Source organism: Hesperophylax consimilis, chromosome 26, assembly GCF_061612785.1.
Source record: "Hesperophylax consimilis isolate HC1 chromosome 26, BYU_Hcon_1.0, whole genome shotgun sequence".
NCBI lineage: Eukaryota > Metazoa > Arthropoda > Insecta > Trichoptera > Limnephilidae > Hesperophylax > Hesperophylax consimilis.
In genome coordinates, this window is record NC_142861.1 from 874504 (window position 1) to 901952 (window position 27449).

At 34.0% G+C, this 27449-nt stretch overlaps 1 protein-coding gene across 1 annotated transcript; it reads right to left on the minus strand.

Moving 5' to 3' along the window:
* Window positions 1-265: 265 nt before the first annotated feature.
* Window positions 266-27449, minus strand: LOC149410944 (uncharacterized). Its single transcript, XM_089647166.1, has 2 exons — window positions 27399-27449; window positions 266-1700 (listed from the first exon to the last, which is right to left on the minus strand). The coding sequence occupies exons 1-2, from the start codon at window positions 27411-27413 to the stop codon at window positions 489-491; spliced, it is 1227 nt and encodes a 408-aa protein (XP_089503292.1). The 5' UTR covers window positions 27414-27449; the 3' UTR covers window positions 266-488.

Here is a 27449-nt window from a genome sequence, read left to right on the forward strand (position 1 = left end):
CTTTGATTGTTTTTGAGCAAGAGAGCGTTTTTAATGAAACCTAACCTTTTATATGACAAAGACAGTTGACAAACTTCAAATTCAAAAGGCCACAAAACAGGAATTGTCCTTGACATACAAATACAAAAAAAATAGCAGAGGCGAGAACCATTCATAAATACTATAACCTAACCTTCACAGATGGCACTAATGGTATCTAATAGATCCAAAAATAATACAACCTTGACGTTGGGATCGATTGAAAAAATCACAAAAATAAATCGAATTCTTCTTTATACAGAAACATTTTATTATAAAACACTTTCGTATAAAACATCAAAAAACTTCTCCGTCGAATGACTGGTAATAACAATTAATTGATACAACGCAAAAATCATTATTTAATCTCACATCATAAACAAAAATAAGCATACTCATCATATTATATTAAATCCTTTGAACAAAAGATGGATGCTTCGAAGCGGTGATGTAATTATGTATATTCGTATTTAGTGATATTGAGGTGTTCCATAAACAGAATGAACTTTGGGAATAGAAGCGTCGGGGGTTCCATAAGACGTAGCTGGAACTGAGAAGGTTCCAGTGCTGCTGGCTGATGACTCTTGGCTGAAGTATTTAGCCATCATCTCGACTATTGCGTTCTCAATCTGTCCTTCCTGGACTTCTTGTCCATTCACGAGCTCCACAGTAACAGTGTAAGTCTTGGGGAAGTTCTGGACATTTGAGGATCCCTTCTGGGAGACTTGGTAGTTGTAATTTTGAACAGGTCCCTGCTGATGTTGGATCTGAGGCTCCTGGTAACCTTGAGCAGACTGTTGGAAGTTCTGGACAGGGGCAGACTGGAAGCTTTGAGCCTGGTATGTCTGCTTAGGGGCTGACTGGAAAGTCTGGACAGGAGCAGCTTGGAAGTTCTGAGAAGACTGGAAGCTTTGAGCCTGGAACGTTTGCTTGGGGGCAGACTGGAAGCTTTGAGCCTGGAATGTCTGTTTGGGAGCTGACTGGAAAGTCTGGACAGGGGCAGCCTGGAAGTTCTGAGACAACTGGAAGGTTTGAGCCTGGAACGTTTGCTTGGGGGCAGACTGGAAACTTTGAGCCTGGAATGTTTGCTTGGGAGCTGACTGGAAAGTCTGGACAGGGGCAGATTGGAAGTTCTGAGAAGTTTGGAAGCTCTGCTCCTGGAACGTTTGCTTGGGGGCAGACTGGAAGCTTTGCGCTTGTTGCACTGGGAGAGATTCGTAAGTTGCCGCGGGAACTGCAGCCTGGTAGTTGTTCTGCTCTGGAATTGCCTGGTAGTCTTCATCCTCAGATTCAGATTCGTATTGCTGTGCTGGAGCAGACTGGAAGCTCTGTTGGACTGGAGCAGGCTGGAAGCTTTGCTGGACTGGAGCGGCAGAGTGGAAGTTGTCCTGGAAGGTCTGTTGGACAGGAGCCACCTTGAGAGTCTTCACCGGTGCCGCTTCTGGGATGGGGAAGGTGACATGTACAGCTGGCACGTTATCGTTGTAAGTCTCCTGGAAGTTCTCCTGGAAGTTGACGTGCTCCAGCTTGGCTTGTGGGATTAGGTCGGGGGCGCCATATGTCTGCTGGACCTTTGGGGGTGGCTGGGAGACCTCTCCGAAGGAGGTTGAGGAGGGCTTGGGGTAATCATAGCCGAGTGGAGCTTCTCCAAAGACTAGCGCCACGAGGGACAGAGCAACAAACTGAAAAATAATAAAACAATGATCAGTCAGCATTACAAGTATACATTAGATTTTTTATTTAAAAAAATAATTTTAGTGTCCTGTTTTATTATTTTAGTTTTCATAATTGTGAAAGCTATTTCGGAGTTCAAGGCCAGTTTGATAGTTTGATAATGGCCTTGACCGCCGAAACAGTTCACAATAATAAACACTGAAATGCTTGCAGAACCTAACAACAACAATAAATATCAAATTTGATTTGCTTTAAATTAAAAACAAAGTCAAAACTATAATTTTATTGTACTTTAGTTAAGGCGATGCACTACGTAGTGTAATATTTTAAATCGAGCCCCTTACGTAGATGGCGATAAGGTTTAATATCCCGCTTAACACCATCCGCCTGTTTTGATTTATGCAAGAAAAAAACATGGTCAAAAAGTGCCTTTTATTTTATTTTGTGGATGTTCAGGCATAAATATTTAATTTTTTCCCGATCATTTTATAAATAACTTAATTTGCCACATTATACAATAAAATCGTAACCGAAAATGGGTTCGAAAGTAGGAGATTTTGAACTTTAAAGCAGTTTTCATTGGCCTTATACATTATTTTTTTCTGGGCTTATAAAAAGACTTATCTAAAAAATACTCGATTATTTCAAAGGCCAAGATATATTCTACTTGCAGTATTTAATTAAAGAATCTGAAACATTTCTAGGCGACCAAAATTTCAAACCAAAAACACATGATTTTGAATTACTACGTAGTGCATCGCCTTAAGTACTCAAAGTTATGTGTTATCATTGGAGACTGGATTAAAATCGCTGAATAGATAAATATCGGTGATTCAATCCAATATTGTATTTGTATGCCTTTCTTAAAAGAACTGATTTTTTATACGGTCTAAACTATTTATTCATATTCATATTGTGTATGTACGGGCGCAAACAAATAAGTCATCTTAATATTTTAAAGCATAATTTGCAAAAAGTATATTTAAACTAACGTCTTCTATAACGTAGGCGCATCGGTATTTTAAACGAAAGAAAAATGTCATCATCGAGGAAACTTAGCGATTTCGTCAAAAGGGCTAATCCTTAAATGAGAAGGTCCCAATACACTATTGTAGTCACAGTTGATTTCATACACTCTATTTACTGGACCCTTTTGCTTCATATTCCTTTGACTGCTCAATTTCAGTATTTATTTACTAGTTGGGAGCGGCTCTGTGCGTTGTGCGGTCTAACGTGGACGTATCTAATAATTTATGATTAGCTGACCTTTATTAAAAGGAAGCTACAAGCCAAAAATGTGTGTATTCTTGGTATACCTTATATTGTAGGTAATAGGCATTACAATCGCTTGAGAAACGGAGTCGAGGTTCGATTTCGAGCATAAAACTGTTTTTTTTTGTAAATAATTTTATAAGAAAGCAAAAAAGTTAATCAAGTGAAACTGTCACAGATAATCTTAGCTATAATACTGTATTTTTTAAAGTTGTTTCCTTTACTCGTTCATACATTTCTATTGAAAAAAAAATTTTTTTAGTAGTTTATTACATTAATATTTTTTATTGAGTAATTTATTTTTTTATTTGTATTCTACTCAAGCGAATCGATGGGAAGACCTTCTATTTATCTGAAACATATGTTTTGGTATTCATAATGTACACGAATTCGTTATAAAGATTAATCAAAATAGTGATTTAGCACTAAGCTTCGCCATAATAATAATAATGATTGGATTATTTGTATAGCGCCGTTTTTCGTGACAAAATCACCGCAAGGGCGCTGTGCTGTCCTTTGTGCTGTGCGTAAAAACCTTGTCTTATAAACATTTTATCATAAAAAATACATATTTACGTTGAAAAATATAGATTGTTATGATTTCTGTCCGTGGTGTCAGTGGTAAGGTATAAAATATTACAAAAATAGTTAATAAATGGTTCTCTCAAACGATACAATAAAGTAAATCATAAAAGTAAGCTGGGTGTAGAAATATTATAACCTCATCTGAAAATTAAATCATTACAGATTTATCGGAATGTCATCATCGTTTTAATTTACTTGGTGCCATGATATTTCACTAAAATGAAAATTCAACACACATAGTTACCTTTGTAACCTATTTAAATTAGTTTTGGTTTCATCACTTTTCATGACTTTATATCACTTTTTGGAGGTGTGTGAACTGTCATTTTGATGACAATTCACACACCCGATACCCGGTCACCTTTGCACAGATATGTAGATAGACGCAAATAATTTTTAATTGATTCGTTTGTATTATTTATTCCTAAAAACAATAATATATAGGATATTTACTAATCGTTTCAGAGTGGTAGATACTTTCAGTATCGCCCTTGTGAAATCTTTAGTTGTGTCTGATGAGCGGATCTGAATAGCCAGGTACTTACCCACCTCCCTCTTTCCCATCTCCTTCCCCATCGCACTACTTTCATGGGCCCTTTATATAGGCCACACGATTCAACTTGCAGAACCCAATATTAATAATAATAATAAATAGAATTTAGCATTCTCAGACTATAAAAATATTACCATTTGTTATTTCGGCGACTAGCATTATACCTAGCTCTCTCACACTAAATTTAGGCGTATTAGATATATTATCAAAAAGATTATATTTAAAAATGCAAAAAATAGTCATTTTAAATACATGTAGGATTACGAAAGATTTTTTAAATATTTATGTTGAGGGATCAGTAGGATTTATAGGCCCTGTTAGGAGTTCTACCGAGCCGAACCCTCTGATATGAAAATATCTGGAGTCGGTGAATTATTTTCCCATTTGATCTCTGGTGAGTTGACGTGTTGTTCTTGTATTGTTTTGTATTTATTGTGCTTATATAATGCACTTGCATAATGTGGATTGACCAGATGATCATTTGTGGAAAAGTGTGTGGAAGGGTTTAGTTTTTCCTATAGGGAAGATTTAACCCGGACATAAAGTCGGAAATTATAAGAATATACCGTAATATACTAGAATATACCCCAATATATCGGATTTTCTACAGGTCGGAACTTGTGTCGGCAAAACCGCCACAAGTTTCCCAGTTTCCCTTAATTACCTTTTTTTACTTCCATACAAAATTATTCACAAATAAACAAAAACCATTTTTTTCACAAAAATCGAGCGTTTTCATACTCCGTTTGCTAAGCGATTTTTATGCCTATTACTAATATTCGAGGTGATATAAGGCACAATAAGAATAAATGGGCTATTTGAAACATTATTTCAATTAAAAATTGATATATTTGCACCTAGTTTCAGAATGGTAGCCACATACTCTCTGTTCACCTTCGAAAGTACGCCTATAATGTAATAAATCACCGTTGAATATATATTTTTTTGATTCCCAAGGATTTCATATTTGACCTAAGTTGACCCAAACACCTTTTAATAAAGTCAATACTCCAAAATCTACTATTTAAATTCCTTTCTTACATCTTCGCATTCAAATAAAACTTGTTTAAATATAGTATACCTATATACAAATCACAATTAACGTGATTGATAAAAAAACGTATATATCACTTCTATACACCGAAGAGATAAATGGATAGAAATGTGTTGTAGGCGCGTCTGTGTGTCTTGTGATCAAAGATTTTAAAATATTCTTTCTTGATTAAATACTTTCCAAAAAAATATAATTCCTTGACTTGTAGAAAAGTCAGTAGATGTTGCACATTAAGGCGATGCACTACGTCGTGTAATATTTTAAATTGAGCCGCTATCAATAACAACCCTTACGTAGATGGCGATAAGTTTTAAATTTCCGCTTAACACCATCCGCTTGTTTTGATTTATGCAAGAAAAAACATGGCCAAAAAGTGCCTTTTATTTTATTTTGTGGATGTTCAGGCAAAAATATATAATTTTATTCCGATCATATAATAAATCACTTAATTTGCCACACTATACAATAAAATCATAATCGAAAATGGGTTTGTAAATAGGAGATTTTGAACTTTTCATAGGCCTTATACATTATTTTTTTCTGGGCTTATAAAAAGACTAATCTAAAAAATACTCGATTATTTGAAAGGCCAAAATGTATTCTACTCGCAGTATTTAACTAAAGCATCTGAAACATTTCTAGACGAACAAATTTTCAAACCAAAACCACATGATTTTGCATTACTACGTATGGCATACATAAAGATAGCGGTCAATAAAAATATGCTTTAAGAAAATGTAGATAATGTTGGTAATTCCATATAGAAATCGGGCTAACTCCTTTTTTAGCCAATGTTTCAGACATCATTAGTCAATAGACACATGTGTGTATAAAATCCATTACAGAAGGATGGACACTGTAGTGCTGTCCGAAACGTAGCTAAAGAAGAAGGTAATGCAACACGGTATAATATTCCCAAAATAAATCACTTTAATAGTTTTGGCCATGGAAATCTCAAATCATATCTTGGTAGTTCTAAGTCGTAGTATGATTCTAAATATGACAAGGGGTATGGTTGAATTAGCTCTGTGGTATTGCAAAGTCCCGGGTAAAGGCTAAGGTCCTGGGTTCATTTCCTAGATGCGACTAAATCCTTTTCTGTTTCAAATTTTAATTGTCTTCAATGATTAAATAAACTCCTCCACATCGTTTCGGAAACAAGAAGTCAAAAGCCCTATATTGAGGCGACGTCAGTTTTATTTCAAATCAGTATGATCACACTTCTATTAATTTTCTGTTCAGTGTTTCAGAATTATCTTCATAATATATTGTGTAACTCTCCATTGATGATTACTAAAACGATTTTTTTACAATTATTTAATTCTATAGAAATAGTCATGCATTATACAAAAAATGCTCATCATTGCTATAAAATTTCGACTTGACATTTAGCATTTGGTTGTCGCGTTTCCTGGTGTCAATCAAATCAGTTTGTTTTGAAAATATTTCAATTTTTCACATTAACATTATATTAAGTTTTTACGTAAATCTATGACATTTTTGCATCCTATTGCAGAGGGTTCACACTGCAATGTTAACACCATATAAATACTGTCTTTACTAACTGTCTGCCAGATGGTTCAAATGCATAATCAGGATCTTCAAAATGCATAGGTACCTACTCGTAGGTTTCTACTTAACCCTTTCAGTACCGCATTTTTACTTCCATATATAGACCACATTATAAACTTAATGACCAGTCCAAGCGAAACAGCCCAAAAGGAATATATAATTATATTTACAGTGTTGTAACCAGAGATGTGCAAAATGGGTACCCAAAACCATTAGAATTGCAAAATGGAAATGGGTCAAAACTTTTCCATTTGAAAATGCAAAATGCAAAATGGTTTTTAGAAAAGCATTTCAAATGCGAAATGCAAAATACCTATTTTCAAAATGCATTGAAAATGCAAAATGGTTTCTCAGGTCAAACAATTAAAATAATTATAGAATTTTTAAACAATTTTGTCATTTAATAATGGACATCAATGTAGAACAAACATATTACATGATGGTAAATCCAAAAACACCACGACCATAAATATACCACTCTCACCACGACTACAGATTATGAAACCACAAAAAAATTGCGCGGGACTAATGTTGCCAACGTAAAAACATAGAAACTGCTATCTAACATTTAATATTACAGCGTCATGGCCCCATGTTCAGTATTTGAATCAGTATTTTTTGTAATGGTATCACTCAATTGCCAGGGCTCCTACCAGGGAGCAACTTGACAAATGTAAATTATCTCTCATAGCGAGGTTGAGGACCGACTGATATTTGGGGCTTATGAAAAAAAGATGAGTGGAGATAGTAGGAAGAATGTTGCAAAAAAGCATTTAAAATGGAAAATGCATTGAGAAAAGCATTTAAAATGCAAAATGCCAAATAGTTTTTAGAAAAGCATTTAAAATGCAAAATCGAAAATACCCATTTTGCATTTCCATTTGAAATGGATTTATTTGAAATAAAGCACATCTCTGGTTGTAACAAGCATAAAATAACCTACACAAGCAATACGCAAAATACGGGGCGATTTGTTTAACAAAATCAAGAGATATTACTTTTTTTGTTCATGTTTCCCAGGAGGAACTCTGATATTAAAAGAGTTGATTATTTTTCCTTCTAATAAATAACACATAAATTACAATATAAATTTGTTTGAAATCACTTTATTTTAGTAATTACTATTTTCTATTGGTTTTGGAAGGAACCTAATTCCTGCTTAAATCAGTGGTTTCCGGACACCTTGTAAAAATTCGAATTCCATTTCTTCATATGATATTGAAATTACAGCCAACAACACGCATGAAGTGTGGAAACCAGAAACATTTTTCAAAAAAGTACTCTCTTCGGAAATTGAACCTGCGATCTTTGTCAAATGATAACAAAAACACATCTTCAATATGTAACTGTAAAATGAGTCATAATTGAAAGTAAACTTATGTATTTCCAGGAAATCTTGAGTGATCGGAATTACCTTCGCGATGATATTTCGGGTAAATACTAGTTTTATGTAGCTGTCAATGTACATATAAAATATCTCACATCCTGTTCCCGAGCATTACGACACCTGTGTGACATTTTTACTTATGGTTTATCGCTATAATTTTCTAAAATGTTGATGATTATAAGAGTATAAGTCATTTTAGTTGTATTTAACTTTATAAAAGCTTTCAACAGTCTAACACTTGAAAATAAAAATTGAGGAAAATAAATTCAGACACAAAATTAAAAAAAAGGATTGAAGACCAAAAAGACAAAAAAACAAACAAACCAAAATTTCATAACATAAAATAATAAAACCTTCACGTAACACACAAAACCAATATAAAACACTCATCACTCACAAACACACAACATTTTATATAAATATACAGATTTTTTAAACTTTATTTCATTTTATTTAAATTTTATTTAACTTTAATTTTTAATCTATGTTTTTAGTTTAAATTTATCTTAATCTTATGTTTATTTTTCTTCATCAATGTTATATATATTTTTTCTATAAATGTATTATGAATATTTTTTGTGTTATGAAATGGAGGCCTCAGCACGGGTAAACCACCCAGTGAGGCCAACATTACTAAATTGTAATAAGAAATGTAAAATATTGCATACAAATATGGATTAAAGAACGAAAAAGGAAACATTACAAAAAAATATCTTAAAAGAATAAAAAAATATACCTACATAGTTACACATTATACACAACCGTACCAATAGATACATTACATGTTGCTTAGTTATATATCTGAATTAAATTTTTTATTTTTTTCGAAATTTGTTTAGTTTATAATAATTTCAACACAGTTCGTTTTATTAACATACATAATTTGTCGAATGGGGGCCCCAGCACGGGCAAAGCACCCAGTGCGGCTCACATTGCCAAATAATATTTTATAAAAAAATATATTGAATGCATTAAAAAAATTGATTTCACTTTAATCCAACGATTTATTTTGGATCTAAGTAGAAAAAAACTTTTTTTTTGCGTTTTGGGTTATTTTAATTTTTTTTTTCAATGGAAAATTACTTAAAGTGATCTGATCGTGAGCTGAAAATAATAATTCCAAATTTAAGATATGCAAATTTTAAGACGCTAGAACTCATCGTTTCAGTGGTTTTGCTGCTTAGACACATACACAGATTTAGATATCTAGATAAGATGACATATACAGAAAGGTTATTTTTAATTTTTGGTAGTAAATTATGAGAGATGCCGCAGACACTTTTACCGCAGTTCAACGCCTTCTAACAAAATATACGAACTTATTGCTGCACATAAATTGATGCGAAAAGAATTATACAGAATTTTCTCCCAATGCGTTTCATATATTAATATCTACGCAGTAGTTAAAACAAAGTTATTTATTTATTTGTCAACGCCCTTTTTCGGGGCTTTTACATATGCATATTAAGAAATATAAATTATTTATTGTACATAACTGAATTGCTTCATTAACAACATTTTATATTTGTTTAAAGATAAAGATAAAAAGATGTCCACTGACTTGGTATAATTGTTTCCCTCCATATTATTGTATTCTGGGCAAAGAAGAATACATATGCTAGTCAGTCCCAGAATTTCTGCACTGAAATAAATCCAATTGACTTCTATTCTAGCAATACCGGATTATCAACTAAATAATTTAGAATTTTATACAGAAATAGCAAGTCAGTGTAAATTCTTCTGTCTGACAATTTGAGAATATTCATATAATTTAACAGAGTGTTGTAGTTCAACACAATTGCTGGAATACCCATTTTAAAATATATAAAACGTAAGAATTTGTTTTGTATTCTTTCAACAGCGTGTACATGTATATGATAATGTGGGTTTCAGACAGGAGAATTGTACTAATGTTGACTTCTTACATAGGCAAAATATAACAATTTAAAACACTTTATACTGTTAAAATTTCTGGTTAGCCTAGTTATAAATCCCAACATTTTAAGCTCTTATTAGAAATTTCTGTTATGTGGTTAACAAATGAAAGATTTGATTTAAAAGTGATGCCTAAGTCTTTGATTTGTGTTAATGTCTCAAGAGCATTGTTATCAATGTTAATAAAAATGATTTTTTATTCGAGAAAATCCGACTATTTTAGATTTTGAGATATTTAAGTAAAGTCTGTTTTCATTATACCAAATTAATAATAAATTTTAACTAGTGTAATGGTGAAAATTCAACCAAAAATCACGTGTTAAAACATAATGTTTAGAAATTAAATGATTTCGAAAATAATAACCAAAATCATGTCGAAAATTATAAAATTTTGAAGTTAGTTATTGTTTTATAAGAACGGATGGGTTTACTGACTTGGGCCATTATTATTCAAAACCTTTCATGGCTTATTTATTCACGGTATGCGTGCCTACTTTAAAATGAGCGATGTGTTTTCCCAATTTCGTGATTTTGCGTAAAGATCGTCATAAAGTCGTGATTGCGTAATGTCATTCTAACACTTTTTATCGTCAATCAATCTTGCTATTAATAGACTAAAAAACGTTTATTCAAATTTTCTATTCATTTTATTGAGATTAAATCATGCAAGAGATCACTGAAGAGATTAACAAACTAGATGTTTGTGAAGCAGATGAGAAGTGTTAATAAATTCCTCAAGGCCCATGTCATTTTAGAGAATGCTGTGTGAGGGGTCTTTTTGAGGAGAGGAAATAGTGAACATGTCTCTTGAAGATACTCATGTTGTAGGAGGGAGGAAACACATTTCTGAGACGTAGAATAAACGTTTGGGGCGCATTTGGCTTGTTTCCCGACTACGCAACGGTGCTGGAGGTCTATAACCCTAGTTCCTTGGAGCACCTTCCTCTTGAGATGCCAGCAGAATAAGTACAGCATTCCCACTTGACGCCTATTTGCTCAAAATATTGTCAATCAGTTTAGATAGAGGAATCTTTCAAATTAACCGCCTGTTTCTGCACAGATTCAAGGATGACAAAAAATATTTTGGAGCTCCGGACCAGAGGTGGCTGCTGAATTCAACGGTGGAGAACACTCGCGATTTGTACAGGGTTAGCAGTTGTTTATTATTAAAGTATCTGCCGGCTTGACTCTGCCTTTTATGGTCTCTGGTCACTAAACAGGACCAAAGCAATTTCAGGTAACGTTTCGACTATGAATAGGAAATCTGGCTTCCTAGAAACTGGGCGTCAGCAGCAAATCTGGAATACGCCCAACAATTGAATTGTCAATTGCCATATCTAATACAAAGACGCAATGTGAGCATGCTGAGTCTGCTTTACAGGTATTTTAATAGAGCTTGCTCTAAGAAGCTAGCAGCATTGATCCCCTGTGCACCAGAATTCGACGTACACGAGCCTAATACACGTTCACAGTTGATGTTGAGTTCACGAGAACGGGCCGCTTGTTCGACTCGCTTTCGTGTAAAAAGGTTCGTATGTGTTGGCATCTGTTTTTCCTCCTTCATATAATTCGGTCCTCTTCAAAATCCACATTAATAAATCCTTTTCTAAAGTTCCTACCCAATACGTCTCACCACAGCGCCTTTGAGGTGATTTTGCACAAAAAAGGTGCCTAACTGGGTGGTGACATAGACCTCCTGCGCCTTTACACCGTAAACTCTTATGAGGTGTCGAACTAAACAAAAAGTGAATGGTCCCTCACTAGGGTGATACTGAGAGCATCTATTACACTAACTACTAAAATATATCCTTAATATGAAAGTTAGCCTCATAAATTGAAATTTCGCAACCTTCATCTGGTTAACATTAAAATTTTTCAAGATGATACCAGTTAATACTAATTAGAATTAAAAAAAAAACTTAATGAATGATATTTTTTACAGAATTTAACATAAGATTAGTGAAGTGTGCACCTGCGTTTCAAGGTTACGGGTTCAAATAATTTGATCTTACACAATCAATACAGCTTCAATAACAAAACAGCTTTTCGAAATATCTATCGAGATACATTTGCAAAATACACGTATGATGCAAAACTTGTCTTTTTTAAAGAAAATTTTACAAACTCAAGGCGTCAAATTATTCTTAACCTTATGCACGCCGCCGTATCGAATATGAGATTGTGACGGCGAGGCGTACCATATATGTGATTGTATCATTTATGATCCATGATATTACGTTATCGGGAAAATCTGAACATCTTATTAGACTAAAATACTAGGTAAGGTGTCCAACATCATGCAATTATTATGGAGGAGAAAGAGCAACACGGCTAAATATCCCAGAAAACAAACAATACAATGTCATGTGTACTTTAAGCCGTTAAAAACTTTAATTATAAATCGTAAGTACAGTCGTACATAACAACAACTCAACACAATGGCAATTCAGCACACCCTTAAAAGGTGATATACAGTCATGGAAAGTGATGAAACCAAATCTAGGTAATGGAGGTATGGTATATATGAGAGTTTTTTTTCACTTTCAATGACTTTATATTACCTTTTAAAGGTGTGCTGAGAAGAAAGGTGTGTTAGAATATCATAGAACTGTCGACCCAAGCGGCAGGCCCGTGAAAAATCACGGAACATTATAATTGTAAGATTGATAATTGCTTGTTAACTAAAAAGCACAGACCATTGAAAAATCACAATATCTGAAATTACTTGCCAAGATTAACGAAAAAATACACATTTCAAATACAGAATTAATATAATTTTCTGTAAAATAAAATTATGTTATTTTATCGCTTTACATTCAAAACAAATCCAAGTTCATTGAACCAGGGATACAATCACTCACAGAGTGACAGATCCGTAACCAAAATTAATTTATTTGATAAAGAGTTCAATTTTTGAATCAATTGTCACTGTTGAGCCTAATTAATTGTCAATAAATTAAACTACCACAAATTAACTTTCACTAATTTACTGTAACACATTATTATTTTACAATATACTCGTACGTACAATACTTGTATTGGCAGCCTGGAAATTCAAGAAAGTCAAGCCAAAATAAAATTATAGGTACCGATAAGAAATACCAGACAATGTGCTTGTTAATTTAGGGAATGTTCTACACATATTTAGTTCAAAATTCCGTTTTAGTGATGGTTTTATGTAAAAGCCCGCTATATAGTAAATACATAAATAATTATTACATGTGCACAGTATAAAGGAAACATGATTTTAATTCTTTTGAAGAACAGATAAATCTTTATCTATACTATCATCATACACATCGACACAAATTTTATTATCAACTCGATGAATTAATTTGATCGAATACCGGGAAAGGTTAAAACGATATATTTAACCGAAACTACAAATATACCCAACCAATTCCAAGGAAATAGCATATATTGGTGAATCGAACAATTTAGTAGAAAACAGGTTGGTATTTCGTAATAGAAGCCTTGTTAACTAATATGCATATTTATTCAACACTTACATTAATAATCGATCGTAATAGGTTTAGCAATGGTTCGTGTGACCAGTGACCTTTTTCGGGGAAACTGTCCCGGAACATTATTATGCTAGGTCACCTGAATTACTTCATAGGTACAACATTAAATTGTAACATTTAATAATTTAAAACAGTATTAGCTACTTTCAAACGACAACGACCCCATCTCGCTTTCCCACCCCAAAGCAGAATGTGGATAATTCTTGATGAAATTTTACATAGAGGAAAATTACTGTCTACTTTCTAAAAACCCTGCGTAGAGCTTGACAAGTTTGACACTATTGATAGATATATATATATATATATATATATATATATATATATATATATATATATATATATATATATATATAAAATTTTTAAAAAGAAAGACAAACATTCCCGGGTTACGAATAACCTGACAATATTTGTAAATCTCCTACTGCCACCACAGAAAGCTGAAAATGTTGCGTGTGTTGTGATGGAGGACTAAGTCAGCCGAGGAATTGAACACGCTACGCCTGGGTGGGACCCAAACGCGATGTCAACTCGGCCACCGACCGTTTACTACATATATACATGTTTACTACATTATACTGTAATGAATTGGCTGGAATTCGATTAATAGGTACCACGTTCGTAGAAACGTTAATGTAACCATATTGTTCTCTTAATATATAGGGTTTTCTAATAAGAGATGTTATTTTGAATAGCCCGCTATTTCGGTAGATGTTACTTTTGAAGCTGTCATTTTTTAACATTTGATAAGAAGAAACTACGCCATTAATAAAAATGGAACGATACACGCTTCGATTGGGTCCTTGAAATGCGTGAAAATGATCCGGAATTCCATCGAAAAATCATCTTGAGTGATGAGGCCCATTTCCACCTCGTTGGCATCATCAACAAGCAAAATTGTCGCATCTGGGGCTCGGAAAACCCAAGCGTTATTGTTGAAAAGCCTTTCTATCCTCAACGTGTGACTGTTTGGTGCGGTCTATGGTCCGGCGGAGTCATTGGACCTTGCTTTTTCGAAAATGAGTCTGAAGCAACAGTTACGGTGAATGGATTGCGCTATCGAGAGATGATTAATGATTTTTTATGGCCGGAATTGGATGGTATTGATCTGGACAACGTTTACTTTTAACAAGACGGCGCTACGTGCCACACAAGCAACGTAACCATTGATCTTTTACGATTAAATATCAAAATAACACCTCTTATTGGAAAACCCTGTATAATCTTTGTGCTATTTTCATTTTTATTATTTTGCAAAATTATTAACCTCAACATAAGCTTGTCTGTAAAAAAGGATACAATATTAAGAAACAATAAATAATAAACGATAAACAATAAACAATAAAGATATTGAATAATCAAAAATTATTGGAAATTAACCCACTCGAGCGATTTTTGACATATTATGGCAAGTTTTCAAAAACGTTTTGTGCGATCGCTTGTGCCAAATTTATAGGTGGATTCATTGACTTTAAGACGCATTAAGCAGTTTCATATTATGTTTCTATATTAATATTTTGAAGAATGGTATCAATTGAATAATATCGTTAATGTGACACCAATCGCTGGAGTGGATAAAAAAGGAGAAAGTAGAAGATTAATTTGGGCATTTGAGAGGTTACAGATTTAGTAATGGGAGTCTCAAAATGGAATATGATCTCAGTCGAGATTAGCATATAACCTTTGCAACTTTACAGAAAGGTCGTAAATAAAGGGCTTGGTTATGTAGGGCCTGAAGGAGGCTTCCTCACAAAATGCTGGCGGAAATTCTGGGCGGAAGACGACAGTAGTTGATGAGCCAGTGAGACCATGGCAAGAGTGGAAGGGATTGGAAAGAGGAAGGTAGGGGAGTATCTGGCTATTCAAAACTGTTCACCAAGCACGGCTAAATCCATTTCATTGGTGGTCTTATACCAGGGAGATACGGAGAGTATCTTCCACTCTGGAACGTGCCGCAACTAAACCAGATATTATTTTTAATGAATAAATTGTGAAATAACACAAATTAATCAAATAAAATTTATTTGCACACGCTGGGATTTGAACCTGAGACCTTCAGCTAGTTAGTTGAGAGCCTTAACCCTCGACCACTGAGGCCGTCAAAAGACCTTTACAGGCTACTTTGCTATTTTTTGTGAATGAGTAACAACGAGAAAATAATTTTGTACAACGTACTAAGATAATACAATAACATGCTCGGTCAGTGGCTGAGTTGGCATCGCGTCTGGGTACCACATAGCTGTCGCGATCTCAATCGTGGACTGGCTTAGTCTTCCATTATGACATAAGTAAGTTATTCCGCTTACTGTAGTGATAGTAGGAGATTTTAAAGTTATTGTCAGGTTATTGTAGAAAGCAATCACTTTGTGGTTTGACATATTTAATAAAATGAAATTAAATACTTTTTGTTTTAAAACCACGAGTTTTTAATTATTTTTAGAACCGACCGGTTTCGCTTTACTCAAGCATTCTAAAAATTATTTAAAACTCGTGGTTTTAAAACAATAAGTATTTAATTTTATTTTATTATTGTCAGGTTATTCGTAAACCGGGAATTTAAGTCGTTTTTTTTTTTTAAAATTTAAATTAAATTGAATGAATATAAATAATAAAAAAAGATATTTCAACGTAAATACACAGTAAATAGGGCAATAGTCCTATTAAAAATAATAATTATTAACACACAAGTAAAAATTATAAAGTTGTCTACAAATTCATTAAATATCGATCTCTTTAATAGCTTATACTTTATAATTTAAAAGAAAAGTAGAATAAATCCTTACTAAATATTTAATATATCGCAAGAGCACATAATTTTCAAATTAAAATAAATTATTCAGTTTCGTTTCCGTCAAATTCAAAATTACCGCGCTACTGTTTCTCATACAGTATATGTTGAAACTTCCTTCCCAGTGAACGGAGTAAACCGTGCTACCGACCTTTCCAGACGCCGAGCGGATAGGATCGACACTTATTTCGTATATTAACTTCTGTAATGTCGTCCGTTTTCAGAGAAATGCGTATACGTCCGCGTTTTCTTGTTTTACACCAAAAGTTGATAGAATGCTTTATCATTGACAACGAGCCTATCTGTCGAGTTTCAGCTCGACCGGAAGTCGGGAAATTGGTTAGTTCCCGCTTCCAAGATTTGCATTTGAATACAAAAGTAAAATTCAAATAAATAAATTAAAAATAAATCTTTTACATTTTTTCCCTTTCACCGTTTTTTTTCCTAAATTTCAAAAAAAATTCCATGACTTTCGATAGCGTGGAATTATTACATAAAAAGCATACAAATTATTTGATAGCACTTAGAATTCGTGATGAAAACTTTGATGAACTTTGATTGTAGAATTTCAAAAGGTAATATCACTTTCATTGGGTGCATAGTATCTTGAGTGTATAAAAACTAACATAATTACATAAATCTCTTAAATCTCTCTATTTAAGGCGAACCACTACGTAGTCATCCAAAATCATGTGTTTTTGGTTATAAAATTTGGTCGTGTTGAAATATTTCAGATGTTTTAATTAAATTTTAATACTGCGAGTAGAACATAGACATATGAATATTAGTAGACCTGCCCTAAGTGATTAAAAGCGTATTATTCCCCACTCCCCATACCGGTTCCATTGGAGCCGGCTGGACTCGCGTATGGCCTCAAGTGAATTTAGAAAACGTGACGTCATCATTCTTGTGCGAACTATGGTCGAGGCATCATCGGTTCATTTTACGAAATAACACGACAAAATGGTGGCTTGTGGTATGAAAACATGTAAAAATAGATGTGAAAAAGAGAATAAACCCAATTGTCGTATTACATTCCATATATATTATAAGCGTTATTTTACTTTATTTTAAGCATATTCACATCGTATAATATGGATCAGTTGTAGAAACATATACTATCACATCGAGATGGACGTCTGGACGCGAAACACAAAGTTGGTTGGTTGCTGGGAAGTAAATTATGAACATTTATAAAAGTGTCTTAACTAAATACGTAAATGAAATATTCGACTCTGAAAATAGAAGAAATTTATTTTGCCGAATTTGGACTTCGCAAATTTGTTCATAACGTAGCGAGTAATTTGCGCTCTCATGTAAAAATGTCTATGATATTATAATGCGAGATGCCTATATACTGTCAGATTGATTTATTGACGAATCACAGTCAGCTTTACCCCCTTCGTTCTTCAACATTTGATTTTACCCCTCATCTTTAATTTCTAGTCTATATATTCATATGTCTGTGGAGTAGAAAATATCTTGGCCTTTTAAACAGCCAAGCGATTTATTTTACTTTATTTTTTTAAACATATAAATTAATATTACTTAGAAAACATAACATATCTTTTATTGTTTATGATATAAACATCATATCAAATCATAAACAAAACATTAAGATTTGAACATATTTTATAAGTTTAAAAAATATATCAGGCCTATATAAACTGCTTTGAAGTTCAATATTTCAAAATTACTAAGCCATTTACCGTTATGATTTTATTGTATAATGTGGAAATTTAAATAAACAAATTTTTTTAAATGTTTGTGCCTGAACTTCGCAAAATAAAATAAAACATATAACATTGCATTAATCAAAACAGGCGAAGCTTAATGCCAAATCACTATTTTGATTAATCTTTATAACGAATTGGTGTACATTATGAATACCACAAAATATGCTTTGGATAAATTTTAGGTTTTCCTATCGCTTCGCTTGAGCAGAATACAAAAAAAAAAAAAAATCGTAATTGTAAAAAGCATTCACTTTGTGGCTCATCATAATTTATAATAAAAACACATAAATTTGTTTTTGACCACGATAGTTTTATTTTCACTCTACCGGTTTCGGAAGATCCCTTCCTTCGTCAGGAGAATATTTAAACAAAATATTCAATATATATTTAAACATAATATTTTAAATATTCTCCTGACGAAGGAAGGGATCTTCCGAAACCGGTAGAGTGAAAATAAAACTATCGTGGTCAAAAACAAATTTATGTGTTTTTATTATAAATTATGATGAGCCACAAAGTGAATGCTTTTTACAATTACGTAATATCGGCAAGTACGGCCAACAAAGCAAAATTATTTAAAAAAATAAATTACTCAATAAAAAATATAAATGCAAACTACTACAAAAAATATTTTTTCAATAGAAATGTATGAACGCGTAAAGGAAACAACTTTTAAAAAATACAGTTTTATAGCTAAGATTATCTGTGACAGTTTCACTTGATTAACTTTTTTGCTTTCTTATAAATTTTTTACAAAACATGTAAAAACCAGTTGTTTGCTTGAAATCGAACGTTTCTAGACTCCGTCTGTCAAGCGATTTTAATGCCTATTATCTACGATATAAGGTATACCAAGAATATACACATTTTTGGCTTTAAGCTTCCTCTTAAGCGGGAATTTAAATCTTATCACCATCTGCACAAGGAGGGTTATTGTTAGCGATCATATTCCAAATGTTAGACATTCCAAACGACATTATGTAAAAGCCAGTTAATGTGTGTTAAAATCGAAAAGTGATAAAAATGAACCCCAAATACCAGTTAAGAAAATATAAAAATCTTTTATGCAACACTTTCAATGTAGTTAGTTGTACTTTATGGTTTATTAGCTTTGAAGATTTTAAACAAAAAAACATATTTTTTACTATAATACGTCTATTTTAAAAAACTTGGTTTGACGGAGGATTGAACCCTCCTACCAAGTAACTGAAGTCAACAACTCTACCAAACTCGACAAATACTGAATGGGTAGGACCGACATTTATATATATATATATATATATATATATATATATATATATTGACCTCTTCCCGTAGTATGTTGATCCAGTAAGAAGTTGTTAGACTATGTTGATCCACCTTTAACACCATATAACTTGGCTATTGTGGAATACATCTGAATGAATTGACAACAGTGGTACAATAATTATCAATGTTGCCAGTTTGCCAGAAAAACCATTTGATATACTGTTCATAAAATTTTCTAAATTTGTATGGAAATCGGATGCATAATTTATGTTGATCTACCTAAATTGGCATACTTATGTTGATCTCATATATATTGATCTATTCCCGTAGTATGTTGATCCAGGTAAGAAGTTATTGGACAAAGTTGATCTGTGTCCCTATATATGGTTTTACTAAATGAACCAATCAAGAGCAATCGGTGGACTGTTCATCACAAGGTTTTATCTGATTCCGTAATCTTTTGTGATATTGAACTCAAAGTATTAGTCTCTGGAGTCGGATATCGCATGAAATGACTGTGAGATGGTACCGTTTCAAATCAAAATGACGTGTTCATTCGACTGTTTGTTGCTTGAATTGTTTATAAGAAATGTATGCGTATTTAGATTGAAACGAAACTTTCGCAAAAATCAAATCCATTAAAAAAATACCTACTGCGTGGCGGGCCGGATCGAAAGAGACTGGTTGAGGGATACCTTTTGACCATCAAAATTCAAAATGACGGCAAAAGGCATAATGTTATATGGGAAATATTGAACTTGCATCTATTACCATCTCTCCTGATTACGCTTCGTGACTTAGTAGGGGTGGCCGGGTTCTTGGTTATAATGGGTAATTAATGGATGATTGGACGAGGTTGGAGCTAAGAAAAAACTGTCCAAAGAAGCGAAGCTAGCAGTCCACAATGGAGTGCTGGTACCTACCCTAATATATGGAAGTGAGGCATGGAACTGGCAGAAGAAGGCTGAAAGTAGACTGAATACTGTAGAAATGAGATCCCTGAGGCATATGTACGGTAAAATCATGTATGACGAAATGTGCGTATGCTGTGTCTATTCTACAGATATTTTATTAGAGCCTGTTAAAAGGAGCTAGCAGCATTGATCCCCAGTGCACCGTGCACGTGCTTGATACTCGACAACTGCTTGATACTCGACAACTCGACGGACACGAGCGGATTGATGTTATCGATACATATATGAACGGGTCGTTTCTCCGACTCGTTTTATCGTAAGTCGGCTCGTATGTGGAACGAGCTATCGGCATCTGTTTTTCTTCCTCAATATAATCCGGGCCTCTTTAAGACCCGCATTAATAAATTCATTCCTACAGACCCTATCTTAATCCGCCCCATAACGCTGCCCAACTGGGTGGAGACATAGTTTCTATGTATTTAACGTATAAAGACAAGGGCACTCTTGTGAGAGGTGTCACATAAAAAAGTCATACCTCCGAATTTGAATATAGAGACATACAAAATGATCTATATTATAAGCAATGAATCCACCCATATTTTATCGATTATCACATTATTTTAGAATTTAAAAAAACTCGTAAGCTTAATAATCGCAGAACTCAACTCAACTTCAAATATTAATATTCTGTATAAACGATTGTTACATCTTACCGGAGATGACCAGATAAATCATCAAAATGATAATTCATCACATCTTTAAAAAGTTATGTAAAGTCATGGAAAGTGATGAAACAAAAACATTATTAACTGGGTTAAGTAGGTTAGGTTCGGTTAGGTTTAAATTTTTTATTCATCGTTTCTAATGACTTTACATCACTTTTTAAAGGTGTGTTGAATTGTCACTGTGTTGAGTTATCATGGAACCCTTACCGGAAATGTTTATATTTTAAAGTTCTCTAAATAAAATGAAATGCTCTTAAAAGAAACATCTCATATTTAATATTATACAACAATATGACCGGAAGTCGGCATCTTTCTTTGAAATAAATAAATCATAAACTAAAAAACAGCTACAAGGTGGTTACAAATGCAATTATATTTAATCAATTTGTTCGATTATATTTTATATGAAGTTTTTTTTACAGTGGGCCAAATGAATTCTATATGTGGCCAATTGAACCAATTCAACCAAAGTTGTCCAATTTTAATAACTTCGACGAGGAAAAGAAGTTTTTTAATTAGTTGAATAATAATTTTTCAAAATTTCAATTATGTTTAACGTAATACACTATCTGGCATCAAGAAAATCAGTCTAGTCACGAACCGTAACTATTTAGTGTAATAAAATAAAAAAATAAAATTATGTTTATATCATAGTTTGCTTTAATCTCAATAAAAAAGAAGGAAAAAAGTTTTTTTTTTATGAATGAGATAAAACTTTCCCCCAAACAACGTGTATATTTAACTAACTAACTAATTAACGATCACGCCGTTTCCCCGCAGGGGTAGACAGAGAGGACGGACCGCCAAACAACTCGGTCTTGGCACACACTTCTTGCCTCATTCACATTCATACATCGTCTCATAATACTCTTCTATTATTCTGACTCTTGACATGACCCGACTCGAGTATCTGATTCACTTGATCGTGCCATGTCTTCCTCGGGCTTCCCCGACTTCTGCTACCATTCACATTTGCATCATATATCCTCTTTACACACTCCTATCTTCGCTCATTCGCTCTACATGCCCAAACCATCTAAGCGTCCCTTTCTTAATCTTAACCACACATACGCCTCAGGGATCTCATTTATGAATTAAAATTAAAATAGCAACTTCACATTAGGAACGAACAAATAAGTACATTGACTAAGTGTTACGGACGGACATGCACTTGAGCAAGACTTGGGAGCTGTATTCACAGAAACTTTAAAAAAATAACTGACGTTTAGTTGTAGTACTGGGTCAATTGTTCTGGTATCCCCCGAAAACATAAAAACATAAACAATATAAACTAATTTTTGAAAAGAAAGACAAACATTCCCGGGTTAAGAATAACCTGGCAATATTTGAAAATCTCCTACTACCACCACAGTCAGCTGAAAATGTTGCTTGTGTTGTGATGGGGGACTTAGCCAGCCCAGGAATTGAACACACTATGCCTGGGTGGGACCCAAACGCGATGTCAACTCGGCCACCGACCGGTCTAAAATATGGCAGAAATCGCTCCAGTGGATAAATAATAAAATGTAGTTAATAGGCACTTTATAAAAAAAAATCGTCTAAAGAAACAGAAAATTTTTTAAAACAGTAATAAATAAAATACATTCTGGAATCGTTAATAAGTCGTTATGAAATATTTAGCCGTGTTAAGTAATCAATAGTATCGCGGTGGCAAAACGTGGAATTCCATAGCCGTTTTTAATTTATTAAAAATATTTATGATATCAAAGACAAAACAATTAAATGTATTCTAATCAGGGTGTCGTTATATCCCGGCCGGCGGCTAGAGACGGACGCTTCGAGTCCTTTGACTCGGGCGCATTTACCGACAACAATCGGAAGTCGGGCGACGCGAAGCGAAGATGCCCGAAGCGAAGCGAAGTTCGTGCCCACACTATCGTATTAGGTCAACTTCGATCAATTGTTTATAAGAAATGTATGCGTATTTAGATTGAAACGAAAATTTCGCAAAAACAAAATCCATAAAAAAATCATAACTTAGCAGGGGTACACGGGTTCATAGGGTGAGGTTTGTCTAGGTCCTGGCGGCGGATGCGTTTGCCCATCTACTGCGTGGCGGGCCGGATCGAAAGAAACTGGTTGAGGGATACCTTTCGACCATAAAAATCCGAAATGGCGGCAAAAGGAATAATGTTATGTAGGAAATTTTGAACCTGTATCTTTTACCATCTCCCCTGATTACGCTTCGTGACTTAGTAGGGGAGGCCGGGTTCTTGATTATAATGGGTAATTAATGGATGATTGGACGCGGATGGAGCTAACTAAAAACTGTCCAAAGAAGCGAAGCTAGCAGTCCACAATGTAGTGCTGGTACATACCCTAATATATGGAAATGAGGCATGGAATTGGCAGAAGAAGGCTGAAAGTAGACAGAATACTGTAGAAATGAAATCCCTGAGGCATATGTGCAGTAAAATCATGTATGACGAAATGTGCGTATGCTGTGTCTATTCTACAGATATTTTATTAGAGCCTGTTAAAAGGAGCTAGCAGCATTGATCCCCGTTGCACTGTGCACGTGCTTGATACTCGACGGTCCGAGCGGAATACACGTTCACAGTTAAGTTGATGTTATCTATACATATATGAACGGGTCGTTTCTCCGACTCGTTTTACCGTAAGTCGGCTCGCATGTGGAACGAGCTATCAGCATCTGTTTTTCCTCCTCCATATAATTCGCGCCTATTTAAGACCAGCATTAATAAATTCATTCCTACAGCCCCTACCTTAACCCGCCTCATAACGCTGCCCAACCGGTTGGCGACATAGTTTCTCTGTATTTAACGTGTAAAGATAGGGGCGCTCTATCGAGAGGTGTCACATAAAAAAATCATACCGCCGAATTTGAATATGGAATAATTTCCTTTTGCCGCCATTTTAGATTTTTACGGCCAAAAGGTATCCCTCAACCAGTCTCTTTCGATCCGGCCCGCCACGTAGTAGCTGAGCAAACGCAACAGTGTACCCCTGCTAAGTTATGATTTTTTTATGGATTTGATTTTTGCGAATGTTTCGAATAGCTCTAAAGATGATTCTTTTAAAATCATCCCATATTTAATATTATAAAACAATATGACCGGAAATCAGCTGAACTAAAAAAACAGCTACAAGGTGGTTACAAATACTATTATATTAAATCAATTTTGTCATTTAATTCCCAAACAATGTGTATATATATATTCCTTTAAATTAAAATAGCAACTTCACATTAGAAAAGAGAGGACAACGAACAAATAAGTACATTGACTAAGTGTTACGGACGGACATGCACTTGAGTTTATAAAACTTGGGAGCTGTACTCACAGAAACTGGAGTTTAGTTGTAATACGGGGTCAATTGTACCGGTATAATCATCCCCCAAAAACATTAACACAGAAACCATATAAACTACTAAATGCGGTTTAAAGCTAACGAATCCACCTAGATTTAATCAATAATCCCATATTTCTAGATTCCATAAGTACCCACTCTATTGTGTACCTAGAGGTAAAACTAAGATATTGCACAATATTGGCAAAATGTGGCAGAAATCGCTCCAGTGGATAAGTAATAAAACGAAGTTTATAGGCACTTTATAAAAAAAAATGTCTAAAGAAACAGATAAATTTTTAAAACAATTATGAATAAAGTACATTCTGGAATCGTTAATAAGTCATTTTGAAATATTTCGCCGTGTTTAGTAATCAATAGTATCGGGAAACGCGGTGGCAAGACGTAGAATTCCATAGCCGTTGATTATCAAAGACAAAACAATTAAATATATGAAATTCTCTGTATGAAATTAGTTTTCATACAGAGAATATCCAAATAACCCTTTTTTGTGTATAAAAACATATCGGCTTTTTGGTTAAGATGTGGTGTGATATGATTTGTATTTTTTTATGAAAAACTAATATGAGGCATGAAGGAATTACAAAATTTAAATAAAATATATTGAAGTGCTTTTAGTTGGTATTACTATAAACTGCACGTGTTAGTTCATCTTCTGCCATGTTTGTGCTAAAAATACTTTATTCAACTTCTCGAAGCAAGCTGTAGCTTTTTGTAGGAAATATGATATCTGATTATAATATTGTCAATATTTCTTTTTTCATTTTTTACAAATAAAAACTTGTGTGAATACCGCACCAGAGTCATACAGTCCTAACCGCTCCCGTCTGGAGCCAGTGAGACTATGGCATCCTCAAAGGAGACCTCAAAGGAGATGACGAGGAGGAAGGTGGGAGAGTACCTAGCTATTCAGATATAACCAAACACTAATTGTAAAATAGTGCAAATTAATTTTAGTAAAATTTATTTGAACCCGCGACCTTCGGATTGCTAGTCGAGAGCCACCTCAAGTAGTTTGATATGTTTGGTGACTTAGCAGGAGTGCCCGGGTTTATGGGGTGAGGTTTGTTCGGTTCTTGGCGGCGGATGCGCTTGCCTACCAAATGCGTGGTGGGCCGGATCGATTAATCCTCTTTCAACGCATCGCCTTGCAACGCAGTAGGAGACTTGGATTCTTATGTTTATCCCTCGAACACACTGACCCCCAGATTACTACCCACCCATCATACCTATTTCCTTCCCAGAACTCACTCTCATTCCTTTCTTTCAAAATACCCCCAACACAGCATTCACAAAGATGACATAGGCCTTGAGGGTTACGATTTTCCTTAGGGCCTCCTGTGTGGAGACGATGTAAAAAAATACAAAAAATAAACAACTTTCTCGCTAAATCGTTGGCGGTGACTAATGGTAGGGGTATTGGTTATCTTATAAATGGTTCCCGGGGCGGCGGTACACATAATTGTAATAGTTCTCGAGGGCTCTGATGTACAGACATTATGGCTCCTGTTGATTGACGAACATATACTAAAACATCGTTGGTTGGAATCGGTGCTTGAAATGACTTTAGCCATGTTTAGTAAAAAACAAATTGGAATTAATTTTTCAGCAATTTCAATTTATAATTTGAAAGATTAAATTCTCACCAATCTAATCGCCGCAATTTTAATAGGCACATATTATGGATATTACGCTTTGTTTCAACTTAATCATTACAAGAAACTTACGTCGGGAGAGATGGTAAAAGATACATTATAATAAAATTTGATTCAATCAATGTTCAAAACTTCTCTTATAAAATGACTTACACAAATCTCACCCCATGAACCCGGGCACCCCTGCTAAGTCACGAAACGTAGTAAATGATGCATTAAAGTTACATTTTTTTTTAATCAAGTTCAAAAGGTTTTTTAAGCATGGATTTGACGTTTGCGAAAGTTCCATTTCAATATAAATACGCGTGAGGCAGTCTATCCTCTTTAAGTACAGAGTCATTTTCATAGAATATGGATGTTCTAACGGAATCTAAAAAGTACCACAACGCGCGCGAAATTGGCGGTAACAAGTTACAACACATACAAGCGGTCAAGTTTGTCTGAAATATATAGATCAACAAAATAAATCGTGTAAAATGTATATGCGACCGAAAAATGGGCGTGGCTTACAGCTAAATCTCGATGACACAAGTTGATCTGTAGGGATTTACATATGTATGCCAGCTTGGGTAATGGATCAACATATCCGGGGTGGATCAACAAATGCAAACGGATCAACATATACCTGGCGTACCGTCGCGCGAGATCAACATAGTACGAGAGGGGATAAATATATATATATATATATATATATATATATATATTTATATATTAAATACTGTAATTTCATTCGATTTTAAGAAAAATCGAATATGTCCACGAGTGGGTATGTGATTGCCACCAAAACTTGATAGAATGCATAGACAAAGGGTTTGAGCTCTATCAAGAAACTCGATAGAAGTGGGTTAATTTTAAGATTTTTTCTTCTTTAAAAGAAAGACAAACTTTCAATATATTGACAATATTTGAACATCTCCTACTACCACCAGTAAGCGGAAAATGTTGCTTGTGTTTTGATGGAGGACTTATCCAGCCGAGGAATTAAACACACTACGCCTGAGTGGGACTCAAACGCGATGCCAACTCAGCCACTGACCAGTCTTCATTATATTTATAATTAAAATATATATATTAAACACAGAAATGAAATTGAATGTAATATAAAAATAAACTTTCACAATTGTTGTTAGTAAAGAGTTGTTCACAGTTTTCAAAACGCTAAAAAGGTACTTAACTAAATGATGTAACATCTCAAACAGAATGAATACGTGGTAAAAACTACGAAATAAAATTATAAAATCTTTATTTGATAAACGTGAAAAATGTCCTCTTTTGACGTATTCACAGTAGTTACATAGAAATGGTGCACTATTAAACGTAACAAGAACATAATATCACTGTTTAAAAACATTATATCACTGTATACAGAAATCTAAATCGGAATTTAAAAAAAAATAATAAAAAACTTACGATTTTCGCGGTCATCGTAAATTTGATAAGACTCTGTCAACAGCCTCCACT